The sequence below is a fragment of the Cygnus olor genome, chromosome 4 (assembly GCF_009769625.2).
Source record: "Cygnus olor isolate bCygOlo1 chromosome 4, bCygOlo1.pri.v2, whole genome shotgun sequence".
Lineage (NCBI taxonomy): Eukaryota > Metazoa > Chordata > Aves > Anseriformes > Anatidae > Cygnus > Cygnus olor.
The window spans coordinates 35186629-35203821 of NC_049172.1; the positions used below are offsets into that span (position 1 = coordinate 35186629).

Genomic DNA, 17193 nt, shown 5'->3' on the forward strand with positions numbered 1-17193 from the left:
GTGACATTTGTGTCACAGTGGAGTCTTCCTAAGGCTTTATCAGCTTGCTCCTTTCCTTGATTTATTCAGTGATGTTTTCTTTTCTGGTAACTTCGTAAAGTTTTGGTGTTTAGAGTAGATGTTTTTATGGTGGCATTGTCGTGGTGATGTCATAAGTGACAGAAAGTTAGGTGTATTCAGTGAAGGAAATTCTGTGCAAGTATTGCAGAGGAAACAGAAATAAGATGACTTCTTGCAGAAGTAAGATGACTGGTGAAGGAGGACATGAATGAAACTAGGTGTTGATTGAAATATTGAAGTTTAAAAATTTTCCCCCTAAATTCAAAATCCCTAAATTAAAACTTTGTTTTAAAAGTTAATAATTCTCAGTCTTTTGCCAAGTCTTCTCCAATCCTGTGCTACTGTATTCCAGATAAATCTTTTTATTAAAAGGAGCTCTCATTACTTAAAATAAACAAAAAAATGTATTTCTACACACCATGTCTTGTTTTTCCTCTCACACACTTGGTAAATGAAAGTTGATACTAGTCAAGTGAATCGTTAAATATGCAAATATTGTGGTAGCTGGAAAGCCTTGGAAGTTGATAAGGAAGTTGATAATGGATTTCACTAGTATGTGACAAAAGGCTGATTACAGGGGGATGGGGGGCAAGGGAAGAAGCACCACAGTGCATTAGCTGTTAAGAGATCAGCTCATTCATGTGAAAGATTTAAAGTGCATCATCATTTCTACCTGGTTATTTACCTCACCATTTACTTTCTCTTTAATCATTGAGAAGACAAAATACTCAGATCTGATCCAAACTCATTACAATTAAGAAGAAGTTTGAAATGACTATTGTGAAATATTTGCATAAGCATTTTATTACATTTTCAAATGCAGGTTTTATGGCTTTATTATATAAAATTGCATACAAATAACAGCCAGGGAATAATCGTGGGTCCTTCTCTTCCTGCTGCATGTACAAATTATTGTGTATTTGTCTAGGCAGAAAGCTCTAATATATGTAACATTTCTGTGGAAAACATTTCGTTACTTTGTTTTTGCTCTTGGAATTTTACATCTATACAGTGCTAGGGGAGTCTTTTATGCATGCATCCTGCTTCTATGCAGCAGACACTGAACGTACGTCTTGACAGGATGCATAGAAGCAGGACACTGGGAGGAACCAGTCACAGAACAGCCAGTCCTCCTCTATTTCATGCTGTGCGATTTATCTCAAAACGGAACATGTTTCATTTTAAAAGTTAAGATTTTTGCTCTCCCCTCCATCCTTGCAGTGCTAGAAACTTGCTGTCTCTGATAAGGAGATACTTCTAATTTTCCCTTGGTAAGTATTTGTGACAGGTCTTTTGCACATTTGTCGTTGCCAGTGTTACATGCACCTGAATAGTATTTCTGTGAGATTTATCTTCCTGACTCAGACATAGTGCACATCTTATCCCCTTTCCCAGACTTCATTCAGCTAGGCTGAACAAACCATACATTTTGAATCTTTGCTCATAAAACAGAACCCTCATTCTCAGGTGTTTTCTGCACCTGTTCTAGTTGTAATTCTTTCTTCAGTTCAGGTAAAAAGAATTGTGCACAGTAGCAGGGTATTCTCAACAAGGGCTTATCCAGGCCTTGTACAAGCTATTTTGAATAATTTATTTCTTCTGGTACATCACTGCTGTCTTTTTCATGGATGCATAATATTCAAGGTTCTTAATTATCCTGTGATTTACTAATCTATTTGTTTCCAGTTAGTCACCCCATGTTCATAGCAGAGCCTTTGGATGCTAGTCCCAAAGTCACAGCTCTCTAAGGGTACTAACCATCTAACTCCTGCTTAGGTGCCTTTGGGTTGTACGTGTGGTCTCATTTCATTACAGGAGCCCTGAAGATCATTGTTCTGTGGTGAAGCAGAATTGTAGCTCTGGTATAGTTTGAGAATTCCTATGGTTATGTTTACAGCTCTATAAAAGGCTTTAAAATTGACAATTTTTTTGGGTTGTCTTGGTATTTAATGTGTCATAGAGGAACCCAGCATGGGATTAGGAATCTGTGATCACTTCAGCAAGAGATACCCAAAATGTAGTCTCCTTGCCTTAGCAAGAAAAAAAAAAAAAAGAAAAAGAAAATCGTTTTAAAAGTTGGCAGTTTATCAGCTTTTCTTTTTCTACACATCTGATTATGAAACTGACTTTTCTGGAAACGGGAAGATATATGCAGACAGGGTTTTTTATGTTTGTGCCAAATGAATTCCCATGGCCACAGAAGTGTATAGAAATATGGAAGAATTTGCAAAATATACCATGAGACCAGAACATCTTTTTCCTTTTCTTTGGCAAAACTAGAGACCTATATCTGCATTTAAGTTTTTAAGAATAACAACAAAAGATCTGTATGTTAAAATACACGGTTGCCAAAGCACTGGACACGATCCGTATTGTACCTTTAGTCCCTTTCTCTGAGGGAAGAGTCAACTTGCTGGTTTTGATAGGCAGACTTTAAAGCTTTATTTTAAAATTTATATATATTCTTTTTGGTACCTCCAATTCTGCCAGTGCTAGGAAATTGAAGCTTATTTGCTTTTGAATACCAAACCTTGTTTCTTCTCATGGTATAGAAGCTCCATTCTCAATAATGTACCTCCCCTTCCCTTCCCTCTCCTGCTGTCAGCACCTATTAGAGGCAGACAGTTTCAGTACCAATGACTCTTGATCAGTCTCTGGGAGCTGGCATCCCTTCCACAGCACCTCTGCCTCACAGAGCTATCTAAACATTGCTTGTGAAGGGTAAAGCAGTGGAGCAAGAAGAACATCCTAGTGACCTGCCAGCTCTGTGTAGACTTGTGAAATGTTAGGCAGGAATGACTATTTCATCCCTTTCAACCTCCTTCTGCAATTCCCATGATCAGAATAAATTAAAGACCTAAGGCCAGACAAGCTTGTATTCCCAAGAAGGTAAAATTAAGACTTAGTGCTTTTTGTTTTCCTTCCCCTTTGGTAGTTGGTTAATGTAAATAGTTTGGCTTGCTATGTTCTTACTGAAACATCTTCAGACATCTTTCATAGAAATCTACATTGCAGAACAGGGAAGGAAGGTCAGAGTCTTTAGTTTTTCAATTTTTGTGAGAAGGCTGATTTATACATTCCTACCAGCGTATTTTTTGCATGCTTGAATAGATCAAAGAAACTTCTTTTGCTTGTTGTCAGACATCCAAGCTCCATTTCCTACCTGAAACCTGTAGCCAGGCAATGTAGGAGTTGTAGGTGCCTGTCAACACCATTCCCATGCAATAGCACAGCCACTTTCTGCTTCTCAGAGTCAGAAGATCACTGCAGTAACTGGCCAGGTACTTGGGTCATTTCGGGTGATGTGTATACTTTTCTGCTGTAACACAGTGTACCACAGTGACTGGGTCAAGATAGGGGTTCTGGCAGGAGTCAAAGCAAGGGAGGGTTTAGTTTAGCTGGTTGCTCTTGTTCGCTGTCCTACTCTACTGAAGAGGACCCCATCCACATCTTTTCTAAAAGCACATCACCTTCTACTTCCTTTCTGTAACAGGGCTGTCATCCACAGCAGGACGTAAAGGGCAGGGTGGTCCAAACAGGCCTCTGAGGCAGGTGAATCTGGACTGGATGAGAGTAACCAGAAGCAGTGACGAAGCAGCATTGAAGAAAAAAATTAAAAAGATAGGTCTCAGAGTATCCTGTCCCAAAGGTGGAAAGGAAAAGCTTAAATTTAACACCTCACATAAGAGAGCAGCCAGTGATCCTCCCTGACACTTCAGTCCTGTTTTCACCCCTACCTTACTTCCTTGTCTGTTCTTAACAAATGGTGAGGCTGAAGTTGGCTGACAGTGTTTTAGAGTACAAAGACACAATCTGAGGAAACATGTTAATTAGAGGAGAGCACTGGAAGAGTAAGGCCCCAGAGGACAGCTGCCTCTGAAGTGGACTCAATGTGTGCAACACATGTGACACCAGATTATAATTTGGTATGACTGGTAGGAGGTCGGTTTCTTCTGAATCAGTGGCAGTTGTAGACATGGGAACACCCACTGTGATACCTACCCAGTCTGCCAGAAAGATGTGAGTGGAGAGGGCATCTGGCTTGTGGAGGCAGTCTAGGCCTGGAAGTGGAATTGTCTTAGTGTTATGCAAGCAAGGCTTTTGTTTGGTTTTGTTTTTACCACAACCAGTTGAGTACATCCTATTAATTAAGGATAAGCCGATGTTTTTACCACAAACTCATAAACAAGCCCACTAAATAATTTGTTTTTCTAAAAAGTCTCCTGAGAAGAAAAGTCTAAGACTGAATTAGCAAGATGCAGCAGGTGAGGTTTGAAGTACTGCATGGGGACAGCATTGTTTGAATTGTTTGGAAAAGTTTCCCTGGAATTCTCTCTTATTATGGCCAGATCCAGCAAATACTTGCAGAAGGTGCAGTCCCTGCTCATGTGAGCTGTCCTTCTGAAATCACTCAGAATTTTTAAGTAAAAAGTGCCTGTTCCTTTCCACAGGAAGGAATCCTCAGGATTTTTTTTATTTTTTTAATATTTACTCTATTCAGACAGGTCTCACTCATTAATAAGCTTTTAACTGAAATGCTGCTATCCAGATTAGAACATGACAATCACTTTACAGTATTAAACTTCTCTTTAAAATAAGCATAGACATGGACTGACGTGACAATATGCTGGCATGAAAATTTTTGATCACTTTTTGATAAAATGGTATGTTTTATTTCCCTTAGAGATTGCAACCAGATTTTCTCTGTAGAGCTATAAATCATCAGCTTGAATCTGTTGATGTTCCTACAGCCGTCCTTAACAGGGCTTCTGGTTTCTTCCCTGTGAAGAAAGTTTCATATTTAGTTGTGGATGTTGTAATAATAAGGAGGGCAGCCAAATATAAACAGATATTTTAACACAGTGCTAATTTCAGTGCAATGTGGAAGATCTAGGTGTTGGGGTTTTTTTGGTTTTGTGTTTTGATTGTTTCTTGACGGCAAATGCAGTACAGATCTCAGCTTGATCCCACTAAAACCTGAGTAAAATCATAGTTATTCATTCAGACAATATTTGTATTTGTAAATGTGTAAAAAGGTTTGATCAACATTATATTGAACTTTGTTTCCTCTGTTCCTAAATTGTCACTACTCATCCTTACAATGGATGGGACCAGCATAGCCAATTTCAAAGGAAGTCTGGAACACAGGCAGCACCTGAGATCCCATGGGACTCTTACAGTTGTGAGCCTGATGAGTTCGCATACTACAAACACCGAGGCAGTTCTTGGTCAAATTCTGCATCCGTTATCTTCAGCTCCCTATGCATGTGCGATTCTTCATGGTTAGCCTCTGTGTGTCCAGAGGCTGAGTTAAAAATTCTTTTTCTTCTGGGTGATTGAAAAGTTCCTGTCTTTTTTTTTTCTTCAGCTTTTATCTATCTCCTGTGTCTTTCTCTGGGAATAGATTTAAGATTAAGATGATGCAGGAGTTTTTATAGGCTTGTTGTCTCAGATTCTTACCAAAAACCAAACTGCCCACTGAAGTTATTGTCACAATATACTGAAGGGAAGCAGAATTCAGAAATCTGCCTGAGGAATAAATAATATCAGTGCCGTAGATGGGACAGGGAAGTCTAACACCAGAGTAGTACAGGAAGGGGACATGGAGCTGAGCAAACATGCTGCTCCAAACCTCTGTGCCTGTTTTGTAGCAGAGTATCGGGACCACAGAAAGAAGCCAGCTCCACTCTGTTCTGTAGAAACTTAACGAAAGTGCTGGAGACTGGCACAATAATGGAATTCTCAACTACACAACTGAAACAGGATCAAAAATAGTGTGATCATAGGATCATCCAGAAGAGGGAGGAGTCATGTTAGAAGCAGCAAAACGACTTTTTTGTAAAGAGAAGAGTGTTATTTTTTGTTTTGTTTTGTTTTTTTTGTTTTTCCCTCCAAGCCAGATGTAGTTGAAGAACTCACTTCCTCTGGGCAAAAGGAGTTAATGAATCATTTATTTATTTTGACGTTGTGGACTGATTGGATTTTTGCTTCATTTAAAATGTAGTCAGGACATGACAGTTACCTGAAATGTCTGTGGTGGTCTTTTGCTGGTCCAGGTGACAGCAAGCTGAGCCTGAGTTGCTGGGGTGCAGTTGAGAAGGTGATGAATTATACCCTACTACAGAAGATTTGTTTCTTTGAATACAATAATTTTATTTATCTTAGGGAAATTGGTCTGTGATATGAGTGGTTTCCTTTAGCATCCAATCACAGTATATGTAATTCAGTTTCTAATTGTGTAAAAATGTATCTATCCGTGTATATACTAAGTGCTACAAATCCATGATAACTTGAAGATGCTGTTCTAGAAGTAATATTTAAAAAATCTGGCAAGACAATTGATGTTTGAAAGGTTGCCTTTTCAGCAGTGTGTTACATTGTTAAACAGCTTTTCATTCCTGACTGAGAAACTGATTAAACGCCCACTAAGCATAAAACTTTAAAACAGAGAAGTCCAATCAATGTTTTTATAAAAATGCACAAGAGCCACTGTCAAAGTGTCACAGTTTCACAAAGCCGTGAAGGAATGTGGACTGCTTGGTTAGATTCTCTCCTCTGTGACTCAGGCAGATTTTAAAGTTTAAAAATCTTCACTTTCACTTGAAAAAGCTTCTTTGAATACACAGTAAGTAATGCTTTTAACTCCTCAGCATACAGAAGGAAAAAAAGAGTCCAAATACAGTTTGAAAAACTATGAACCTTTTAAAATTTCAAAAGCTCCTTACAAGAATTCAAACAAGGAGACCATGAGTGCTATGATGGCATTTTGATGCTCTGCTTTCTGCAAGGAATCAGGAATCATGCAGATGAGCCCTGCTTCCCTTGGGAATGAGATATCAGTACTGTCTAACTTCAGGTACTCGTGTGGGTGATCTGAGTCTTCCCCTGGAAGCACTTCTCCCTCTTGCCTCCATGGGAATTTAGGCTCTGTAATCTTGGTGCTCTCACTTGCCACCCTGCTTGCAGACCGAAAGCCTCATCAGTGACGTTATCTTCAGCTCCCCTCCAGCCATCTGCTGCACCCACATCCCTCAGAGGGGATGGTGGGGCTGTGCATGAAATGGATGAGCCCTTATTTGTTAAGTGGCCAGGCCGAATCTCACCTGATGTTGCCAAAGTAACACATATGAAACAGACATACCCTGGGTGTTCTGCCCAAGGCTCTCTACCTAGAGTACATTCAGAACGGGACTTATCAAAGAAAGTGGTGGAGTGTGTTTACAGGAGAATAGACTTTGTCTGGTCCCTCTCAAGAGTCCCACGATTTCCTAGGGTGCTGGAAGGGAATTCAGTGTTGTGTTCTTTCCCAGTTTGGATGCCACCCACACACCCCAAGAGCTCAACTTGCATGCACACACAGCCCTATTGGTGTGTACACTGTTCTCCCAGGCAGTACATACACAGTCTGCAACAGTGACCTACCTGCCCTTTACTCCTCAGATGACTTTCTTTAGATACAGCTTATAGTTTTACATTTCTGAATAAAGTAAAATGCTTCACCATGGGAAACTTCTGTTTTTTTTTTTCCGGTCTTTGAATTTCTGAAGAATGTTTTTATGCCAAACCCATTTTTATGGGCATATGTTGATTTTCCTAGGCAGAATTATAGGAAGTGACTAGATTGTGTGATCACCTTGTCTATCATGCCTGCAGGTGGCTTTGAAAGGAAGACACATGTCAGAAGTGTAATGTGCAGTCAGAATGTAATTTATGAGAGTGATGTGTGTGAGAATGTTGTAGGAAATCAGCATCATTTAGAAATGATTCTGAATTCTGTTTTCATTTTGAGGATTGTTAAGGTGAAGTGCAAAACGTAGAATAATGTGGATCTGTGAAATCCTCAGTTTAACATCATTTACCCTCCTCCTGAAGCAAAGTTGTCTGAGGAAGTTCTGACAAGGCTGTTTCAGTTGTCCTAGTATATGTTTCTTAACGTACATTCTATTACTGTTACAGATAATATTAAACTAAATTACACGAAACTTTTCAATGACATAGCATAGAATAATTCCAGTCAGAATGTAAAAAAATAGTATTTTCCTAAGCATTCTGAAGTAAGTTGCAAAAATTACCTGTCTGAAGACAAAGCCCATCACTGTCTATTTGTCATAATGAGAGAATAGCTATATGCTTTCAGTAGATATCTCTTTTTTCAACGTCTTTGAAATAGAAACTGAGTATCTTCACTATTAAATTTTCTGTTATTTTTATTCTGAAAATAATGACACCATTTTTTTGTTGCTTGATATTTGTATAGATGGTACAGTTAGTTAAACTAACTGCTTAGTTAGGAAGAGGTTCACTCCCTGTCTTTTTAGAGTATCATCCTACAAATGCTTATATGCTTTACTTTGTACATGTATGTAGTAGGGATTCAAGTAAATGAGTATTGATGGAACTATCATTTGAGGTTATAAAATAATCAACCAGGGATTGTTTTACTTTTGTTATTGTGGAATACCAAATGCTTTATTGGGACTTAACAATTAAACATGTGCACATACTTCCAAGTTTTTATGCATAAAATAAACGTATATTAACATGCAATATCTACGTACTTGTAGATACTAAGAAAAAGTTGAATATTAATGGTATGTTTTTATTTTGTAGCTTGGATCATCCTCCTCTGTGCCTTTTACATCTATATTCTCGCAGCTGTTTATGACTGTTGTAGTCCCCCTTATTATTGGACAGGTATGTCTTTCAAATATACATCCTTATTTAAAAAAATAAGATAAAGAAAATGATCTTAAAGACAGACTGGCAACACTGTGTGCTCCACATAGGAAACAGCCTCAGGATAGTGAAGTCTAATATCAGAGAAAAGATGCTACAGTACTCCCTGGAGCCACATTGATCTTTGTGGAGATTGAGCATCTGTCCCTCACTACCACAAATACACACTACTGCATATCGAGAAGGGACTTTGTGAACATAAAGCGGGAAAAATGGCAGCCCAGACTGTGAGAAATTCCAGCTCCATACAAATGAGCTTTGAGAATACTATATAGTCTTTTGTCACATGCCCTTTGCCTGGATGATGCGGGAAGTTCTCCCTGTGTAGTGTCTGCTACTAATTACAGGAATAAAAAATTCTCTACCTTAAAAATGTATATAAGAACTAAACAGCCAGAAGTTAAGAAATAGTAAAATTAAGGCTGCTTGAGCCATTTTGCATATGCTTTATGATAAGGGTGGTAATTGTACAATTGCAAACTATTTATTCTACATGACTCCTCCATCATTTGTAACACTGGATGGAGGGTATTCATGGAATGAGCAGCTGTTCAGTATTTCATCTTTTACTCATTATTCATATTGGAACACAAGGCCTTATATTTCAGGGTGTATGACTGAAATATTTCACTGAGTGCAAATATACTAATTACAATATAAGGTTTTCTCTAACACTTGTCTCTATGGTATATGCTTTTTCACAAATATTAATAGTATCTTTTCTTCCACTTGATGGTGGGAAGTTGCTATATTAAGACCAAAAATCATAAGAAGTATCCACTATATATTTTTTGTTTTTGCATACCAAAACACCTGGAGCCTAAATCTTAAATACTCGTCAGTATTTATTGTTCACAGGCATTCAGAATGCATTGAGAGAACATCAGAGGAATTTGCCAGTAGTTCCAGAGGAGTACTGTTGCTGTCTCTGGAATCCAGAGTTTCACTCTGGGTTCAGCAGGAACTTCCTTAATTTTGTAAGCCCAAACCAGGCTTTGAAATGCAAAGTGTGGTTAAAATATATAGGTAAATGAAATTGGAGCCTGTAATGCAGTGTACTGGATAACATTAAGAATATCTGTCATTGCCTGTGCTATGTAGAACAGTGAATCAGTCTTGTATCAAACTGTAATAGCACATTTCAAAATTGGCATGTACTGTAACTTACTAAGTCCTAGTGAAGTTTGTTTCTTATGTGGTTAAAAAAAAAAAAAAGCAATTAAGCTCTAATAGGACAATGAGCATGATAAGCATAACAGTAGTCACAGCATCCATACCTACATGACCTGGATTTTACCATATCATGTGGAAAATGGACATATTGGTCTCTATGTCCCTGAAGGTTACAGAATTGGTCACATGCTTTCAGTTAAATGCCTAAGAACCTCCTCATTAATTAGGACCACAAAAGATTGCTGATGAACATTCCTGTGTATCAGATTCTTATCTTGTCAAAAATAAATTAAGTCCCTTTCAAATGTGGAATGAGCAAAATTACTTGAGTCCTTCAGTCCTGAAAGGTCCAAAAGAAAAAAAAGGAAGTTCTTAGCTTAGTTGCCTTTATTTCTAGGAAATATGACGTTTCTGGGAAATCTGCATGGCAGCAGATCTAGGAATAAAGTAACCTACAGTGATAGAATATCATCAATCTGCAATGTGATGAGTATGATGATGATATTAGATCACTAGATAAAGTATAAAATTTCAAGAGGACTTTGAGCTATATGTATATAATGGCATGTTACTTTGGAAAGATGTTATGAGAAATTGCTGTGTGAGATGACTGGTGGGTTGCAATTTTTAATGGCTACAACAAATAATAAGGATAAGTAATGTGAACTGAGCAGTAAGCATACAAAGCAAATGCTCTGAATGATCTTAAATTTAAAATCATAAACGTGATGAGACTTAACCAAGAACAGATGTGATTTAGGAGCTCTGAAAAAGACAAAAAGAAAAGAAAATAGAGAATCTTAAAGCTTGTGTAACTCAATCACAAATTTATATAAGAATTTGTTTTTTATGAATACATTTCAGCAAGAAACAGAAGTATGATTCTCCTTTACAATTGTTTGAAGCAGCATCTGGAAATAAATGATGAACAAAAATAGCTCACATTCCTCCAAACGTAAAGACTTTGTTTCTAAAGTTACTGTACTTGATTATATCTATTCAGAGAATATAGAAGAGAGGAAATGCTAAGGGTAGCTGCAGGTCAAAAGTGCCAAGGATGGTTTACATTGATTGTCTTGATCATGTAGAACTGTACGAAGGTAAACCAACCTGCCCAGATGGGAATAGAAGCCATTTTTGAAGGCAGATATCCAAAAGTAACGTGTAGTAACTCAGGGAAAAACAATAAGCAAGTAAAGCACTAACATCAGGAGGTGCAGGGATACGTCAGATTACCCTTGATCCAGAGGTGGCATGGATCTGCTTTGTATTAAGTGGGAGGCTGTGCGTTTCATGTGTGGACCACTGCTCACTCACTCCTGGACTGCTGCACAACGCGTGGCGTAGCAACGTAGCAAAGCTTTGTGAATCGCAGGGCTGCTCACTCTGGGATTCCAGATGCATTAAGAGATAATGGCTCACAATTCATGAATGACAGTTTCAGCAATTACTTCTAATTTATCATTTCATGCCCTCAATTCCTTACCACACAGAGCCACACTGTTCAGCAGCACAGTTGGCACAAGAATGCCTGTTAAGGTTCCCTAGTAGCAAAGAGCTTGATTGGGAAAAACTGAGCTTGGAAGCTGCCTGCTTGGAGGATTATTGCTCTTCACCCTTCCTAACTCAGCTGTGATCAACAGAGGCTTTAAGCTCTCTCCACATCAGTGTAAAACAGAGGAGGCTGCTTAAAGGGAGCATTCTCTAAGGGTGTTATTTTCCTTTAAAAAATCTTGCCTCTGGGAAAACCTGTGTTGCTTAAATGCTCATTTCCTGAGCAGGCTGCAAAGCTGGCTGCTTGAGCAGCCCCCAAGGATATGAGCAAAGCAGATGAGGAGGTGCTTTTACGTTTGTTTTGTGGTGGTATTTGCTTTATGGCAAAGCGTATCGAGAGTTTTGGTTGCTTGGCTGACTTGTCAGATTTTTTTTAAATGATGGCTGGTAGAAACAAGTCACGATAGTGTAATCGATGTTTGTTTTCTGCTGTGTCTCAAACAATTTTTTAGCATGTGGCAAGACTGCTGTTGACAGGAGTCAAACATGCTTTTCTAGCCGCTGACGATTAAAAGTGTAAAGGGCTGCAGGTACAGCCTCTGCTCAGGTGGTGACTGATGTTTGATAGTTAAAGAGAGAACTGGTAAAGAAGGAAGATACTGTGTTATCTGGAAGCCACCGAGGCTCACAAGTAGCTGTTGCTGATGCATGATCTTCAATAGGGAGGATTATTCAGTTCTTGGTCAGAGATGTTTGGTGTGTCTGCAGTGGCCTGCATCTGCTGCATCTATAGATGTGTTTTGCTAGTAGGCAATATGATGTTAGGCAAATCGATATGGATAGCACGATATTGCATTTGTATTTACAGAGTTAAAAATAAGACCCCTTTGAGAAGAGGTCTCAAAGAGAGAAACAATCTATAGTACTTTATAAAGACCTAATGTGCTATAAGCCTTGAAGGCCTGTGGTATGTAAGAACTTATTTGTGCACCACTCTTGAACACTTCTAAGGGGAATTTGAGAATACTTGTTACACAATAAACGTGCTTAATAGGTTGTCATGGAAAAGATTTTTGAATTTGTTCTGGTATCTTAAAGTTCTGATTATTATTTTTTTTTCTGGGCAGCAGAGTTCTGTAAAGTCTGATGAAAATTGCTGCTCCTGAGCTGTCATCTTGCAAAAAAATAATTGTTTCCTTGGTTTTAGGTGTTGGTAATACTTTTAGGCAGCAAAATGTGTGGTTTCATAAAATGTCAAAACGGTTTCTTCCTGACCAGCTCTGAGAATTTGGCTGAAGACTGTTGTTTCTGTGCTGACTTTCGTCTTCTGAAGTGGCAGATAACAGGAACAGTAAAAGCCACTGCGATATTTCCTTTCCCCGTTTTGCAGACTTTCTCCATTCTCTACACCTAAGTGCTTATGACAGACTTATTTTATGTTTTATATTAAAGAGCGATTTATGATTAAATGTTAATGAAATAGAATTTTCACTGTGCTTTCATTATATTCTACTAGTTTGAACATTTTTCAAAGCAGCACACCAAAACCCACTGTTTTCTATGAATAAATAATAAAAAGCTTGTCTGTACATTATCATTCATGCATTCTCTAGTTGCCCCATTGGTAATTTGTCTGCCAGCGTAAAGTGGGCACTTCATATTAAACAGACCTTAACTAAAGCTAAAATTAATGTTATGATTCTAGTAGTTCTTCTTCCCAAATCTATAAAATGAAGTCAGTTGAACAGAAATCCTAGCTGAAAGTAGTAACACTAAAAATCATGATGTTCTACAAGTAAAGGATTTTAAGTGCCTTCTGCGTCATTGCCCAGAATGTTCCAGAGGAACCCTATCAGCATTTTGGAGGTGTGTTTATAAATGCAACTTAAAAAGAGTGCTACGTTGCAATACAAGTTGTCAGTGAAATTGAAACTAAAAGGCTTAGCAATGTATTTATTTTTAAAGAATAAATCAAAAGGGAAGGTCATGTGGCAGTTACTAGTGAGCAGAAGGAACCATTCACCTAAACATAATGTTTGTATATTGTGGAGAGGGGAAACAATACTCAAAGAAACTGTTATAAAAAGGGAGCAGTGTCAAATGCTTTTGTTCTTGTAACTTAAACTCATACGGAAGCAGCTCTGCTTTTTCTTCAGACTCTGGGGAGTTGCAGGGAGGAGGAGGAAGAGTGCTATCCTGGGAAACGAGTGCTTCTGGAAGCTTGTTGCAGAAAACTGAGATGGCAGATAAACAACGTTTGTACCACAGTTCATTCCCTACTGACACTTGACTCAAAGAGGGAACAGAACCTAATCCCTACAGAAATATGAAGAAAGTAACATACTGCTGTTACAGACTCACTTCACATTTTTTGCCATGTTGCACCTGTTCTTAATGTTTTAAGGCAACAGTTGTAAATTGCTCCAAAATGTGTAAGTTAATTTTCAAAATGGCCTCATGTGGGCTTTATAAAGCTTGGTTTGAAGGCGTATATGTGTCAGGAGTTACCTCCTGGGAGTAAATTGATGGGAAGACTGGAATATAGTAGCTTTTAGAGGAATTTGGTAAGCTGAGGAAGGAAAACAAGAGGCTTGTAAATATTTACTTTCCAGATTGCAAAAATAATTTTGTGGTTTTCTTTCCTATCTCCAGAAAAGACATACTAAATTAGATTGCATGCTCTAAAATAAGGGCAAATCTGACATTTGTTGATGTCCTAGAAGCTATGGAATGGTGGGTGAGCTGGTACAAAGTTTGGGCCTTTATGACAGCATATAGGAGTAGGTGAGAATGCACACCTTGACACTGGTACTGTCCCAGTGATGTGAGGTCTGCTCTGGAAAAAGGTCTGTGTGTTTGAGCTGCAATATGGACCTTGGAGGTATGGAGGATTATGATATAACATAAATCTGAGAAGTTGCAATTTATCTATCGTTGTGGTTTAGCCCGGCTGGCAGCTAAACACCACACAGCCGTTCGCTCACCCTCCCCCCTCCCTCTCTGGGATGGGGGAGAGAAACGGGAAAGTGAAGCCTGTGAGCTGAGAGAAAGACAGTTTATTAAGACAGGAAAATAATAATAACAATAATAATAATAATAATGATAATAGTATTAATAATAATAATGTGTACGAAACAAGTGATGCACAATGCAATTGCTCACCACCCGCTGACCGATGCCCAGCCTATCCCCGAGCAGCCGGCCCCCCCACCCCGGCTAGCCACCCCTATATATTGTTCAGCATGACGTCAGATGGTATGGAATACCCCTTTGGCCAGTTTGGGTCAGCTGTCCTGGGTCTGTCCCCTCCCAGCTCCTGCTGCATCCCTAGCCTGCTCGCTAGCAGGACAGAGCGAGAAGCTGAAAAGTCCTTGGCTTGGTGTAAACACTGCTCTACAACAATTAAAACATCAGCATGTTATCAGCGCTCTTCTCATCCTAATCCAAAACATAGCACCCTACCAGCTACTAGGAGGAAAATTAACTCTGTCCTAGCTGAAACCAGGACATCTATATTATTTCTTACAATCCATGTAATCTCCCTTCTATCCCAGTATCTAATGCTTTCTAGTGGTTTTCACGATCTCTGTCTTCGTCGTTCACTTTCTTTATTAATTTTTCAGTATATTCCCCCCTTTCATGTTTTCCAGCTTCAGTGAAGTAGTTCCAAGTATTCCATGCAGACTTCTTTCTTAGTTCACCATCACTATATAAGAAGGGATATTGAGAAGTCACGGATCTGTTACAGGTATCCTTTGAGCCTGACTGATAGCTTTTCAAAAGAAAATTTTGGTTTGCAAAGTTCTTTTGCTATAAATAATAGTTAGGAATGAGTTAGCAATCTTACCTTAAAATACAAAGTATATTAGGTAACTGCGGCATTTAGGGATAATGATAAATCCAGCATTGTTTCAGCTTGTTTCCTTGTGAATTTCAACACAAGGAAGAAGTGGCATGCATTTCTTTGTTGAATTGTTAAAGCCCAGGTGTTTTGTCCAGGTATTTTGAAGTCCATACCAACAGCTAAAAAACAATAGGAGCAAAAGTGCAGTAAAAATGTTGTAAATTTTCTTAAAGGCTAAATCAGTCCCAAAGAATTGATAAATTCAGAAAAAAACTACTTTGCATAATGATGCAAATACCAAGAGATACTATTGTAGGAACAGAAAAAGTGACTTCATAAACATTTCCCCTAGTTTGTCATTTCAGGTGTTTACAAAAAAGTAAGTTAAAGACCTAGGTAGGTTTTAAAAGATGTACTTTATTACGTATGCCAGAGATGGCTCCATTGCATATTTGTTGGTGGGAGAAAAATGCTCCTTGTTCTGTTTAGTTCAATTAATAATGAACATTAATGAATTACATTGCTTATTACATTTTTTTTTTAATCTTGGCTGTCCAGCATGTGAGCAGGCAGGTGGAAACAGTCTAACTGTATTTTACTGATGGATTTCTCTAGGTATGTAGTGTGACTGTTGTGAAGGTATAATAAGATAAGTGAATTATTTTTCTACAATGTATCTCGTACTATTTTCATGTAAGATTTTGTAACAGATGAGTCTTATTTACCTGCTTTCCTGGAAGAGCAAATTGTGTTTGTACAGGGCACGTTAAGTGAATTAAGCAGAAGAGCAGTTTAGCCCATTTGCTTAGGAAGACTGGTGTTTGAACAAGAAGGTTATGGCAGGATACCGAGCAGTCTGGAGGAAAAATACTCTAAATGTAACCAGTCTGGTAGAAGAACTAATTTGAAATGGGCGTACGACTGTTAATTCATGTGTTATTACATTCCTTTGTTGCTGGAAAATAAATTTGGGGCAAGAGGAAATTTTGAGCCTGGAATTGTGTCTCTAAGTGAATTTGAGCTGATGCCTTTCAAGAACCTTTGGAGGTTACTTGGACCAAGGCACCAGGAGGTGGTTGCCTGATGGACATGTTTTTGTTTAGTTACCATCTAACTTTTGTGTTTGGTTTTTTTTCAGCATCTCTCCTAATACAATTTATTTATAAAATATCGCCTTATACTAAATTTTACTTCTCTTCCTCTCTTTTCTCTACTGAGCCGCAGTTTGAGGGAAAGGTTCACCATGCCTCTTTTTTCACGTGCAACCTCTGGGTCAGCCATCAGGAATTCCCTGCACTTTTGAGGCTGGCATGTGAATCTGCATGAAAATCCTTGCAGTTCTTCGTGTTTAAGGGGATTGCTACTGTAGGCCCAGAGGCCACAAGCTCTCCTCATAGAAGTAATTCTGCAGGAGTCTCAGCAGCGACAGGGGTTGCAAGGCCTTTGTACCTTTAGAGTTGTACCTTAAAAAACTGTGCATGCTTTCTCTGATGTGGTAACATCCTGCAGCATTTCCCCATGTAAAGTATGTTTTTAACTGCTTTTATATTTCACAGTGATTACTTTTCCAACATCTCTGCCTTTTTTCCCATCCCTTAACAACGCATTGTTTTTAATTTCATTTCTTATGTGAGGAATTCCTTTTCACTAGGATCTGTGGATTTATTGCATCTAAAGAGTACTGTCCTTTTTGCTCTTTTTCATCAGTGTGCCAGTCTGATGCATCTGTTTTGGATGTCAGTCCTTCACATTTCTGCTCCAGGCTGTGAGTTCATCTGTTCACAGGAACATCACTTCAGACATTTTCTCGAGTGCTTGTCTCTGGTGCTTGTCCCTCTCTTGTCCCCCCCTTGTAGTGGCGTGTACTTCAAAATTGTGGGATCTAT

At 38.6% G+C, this 17193-nt stretch overlaps 1 protein-coding gene across 7 annotated transcripts in view; it reads left to right on the forward strand.

The window, feature by feature from the left end:
• The window catches only part of SLC10A7 (solute carrier family 10 member 7), a 149973-nt gene that overhangs the window by 101516 nt on the left and 31264 nt on the right, over positions 1 to 17193 (forward strand). For 5 of the 7 annotated variants that reach the window (XM_040554891.1, XM_040554889.1, XM_040554883.1 and 2 more), the window contains one exon: positions 8671 to 8754. The exons of the other annotated variants lie outside the window; for them this stretch is intronic. Coding sequence is in view for 4 of the 5 variants with exons in the window: in XM_040554889.1 (XP_040410823.1) it covers positions 8671 to 8754 (84 nt within the window). In the remaining variant the exon portion in view is untranslated. Of the gene's footprint in view, positions 1 to 8670; positions 8755 to 17193 lie in introns of those variants that run through there. 7 annotated transcript variants of the gene reach the window in all.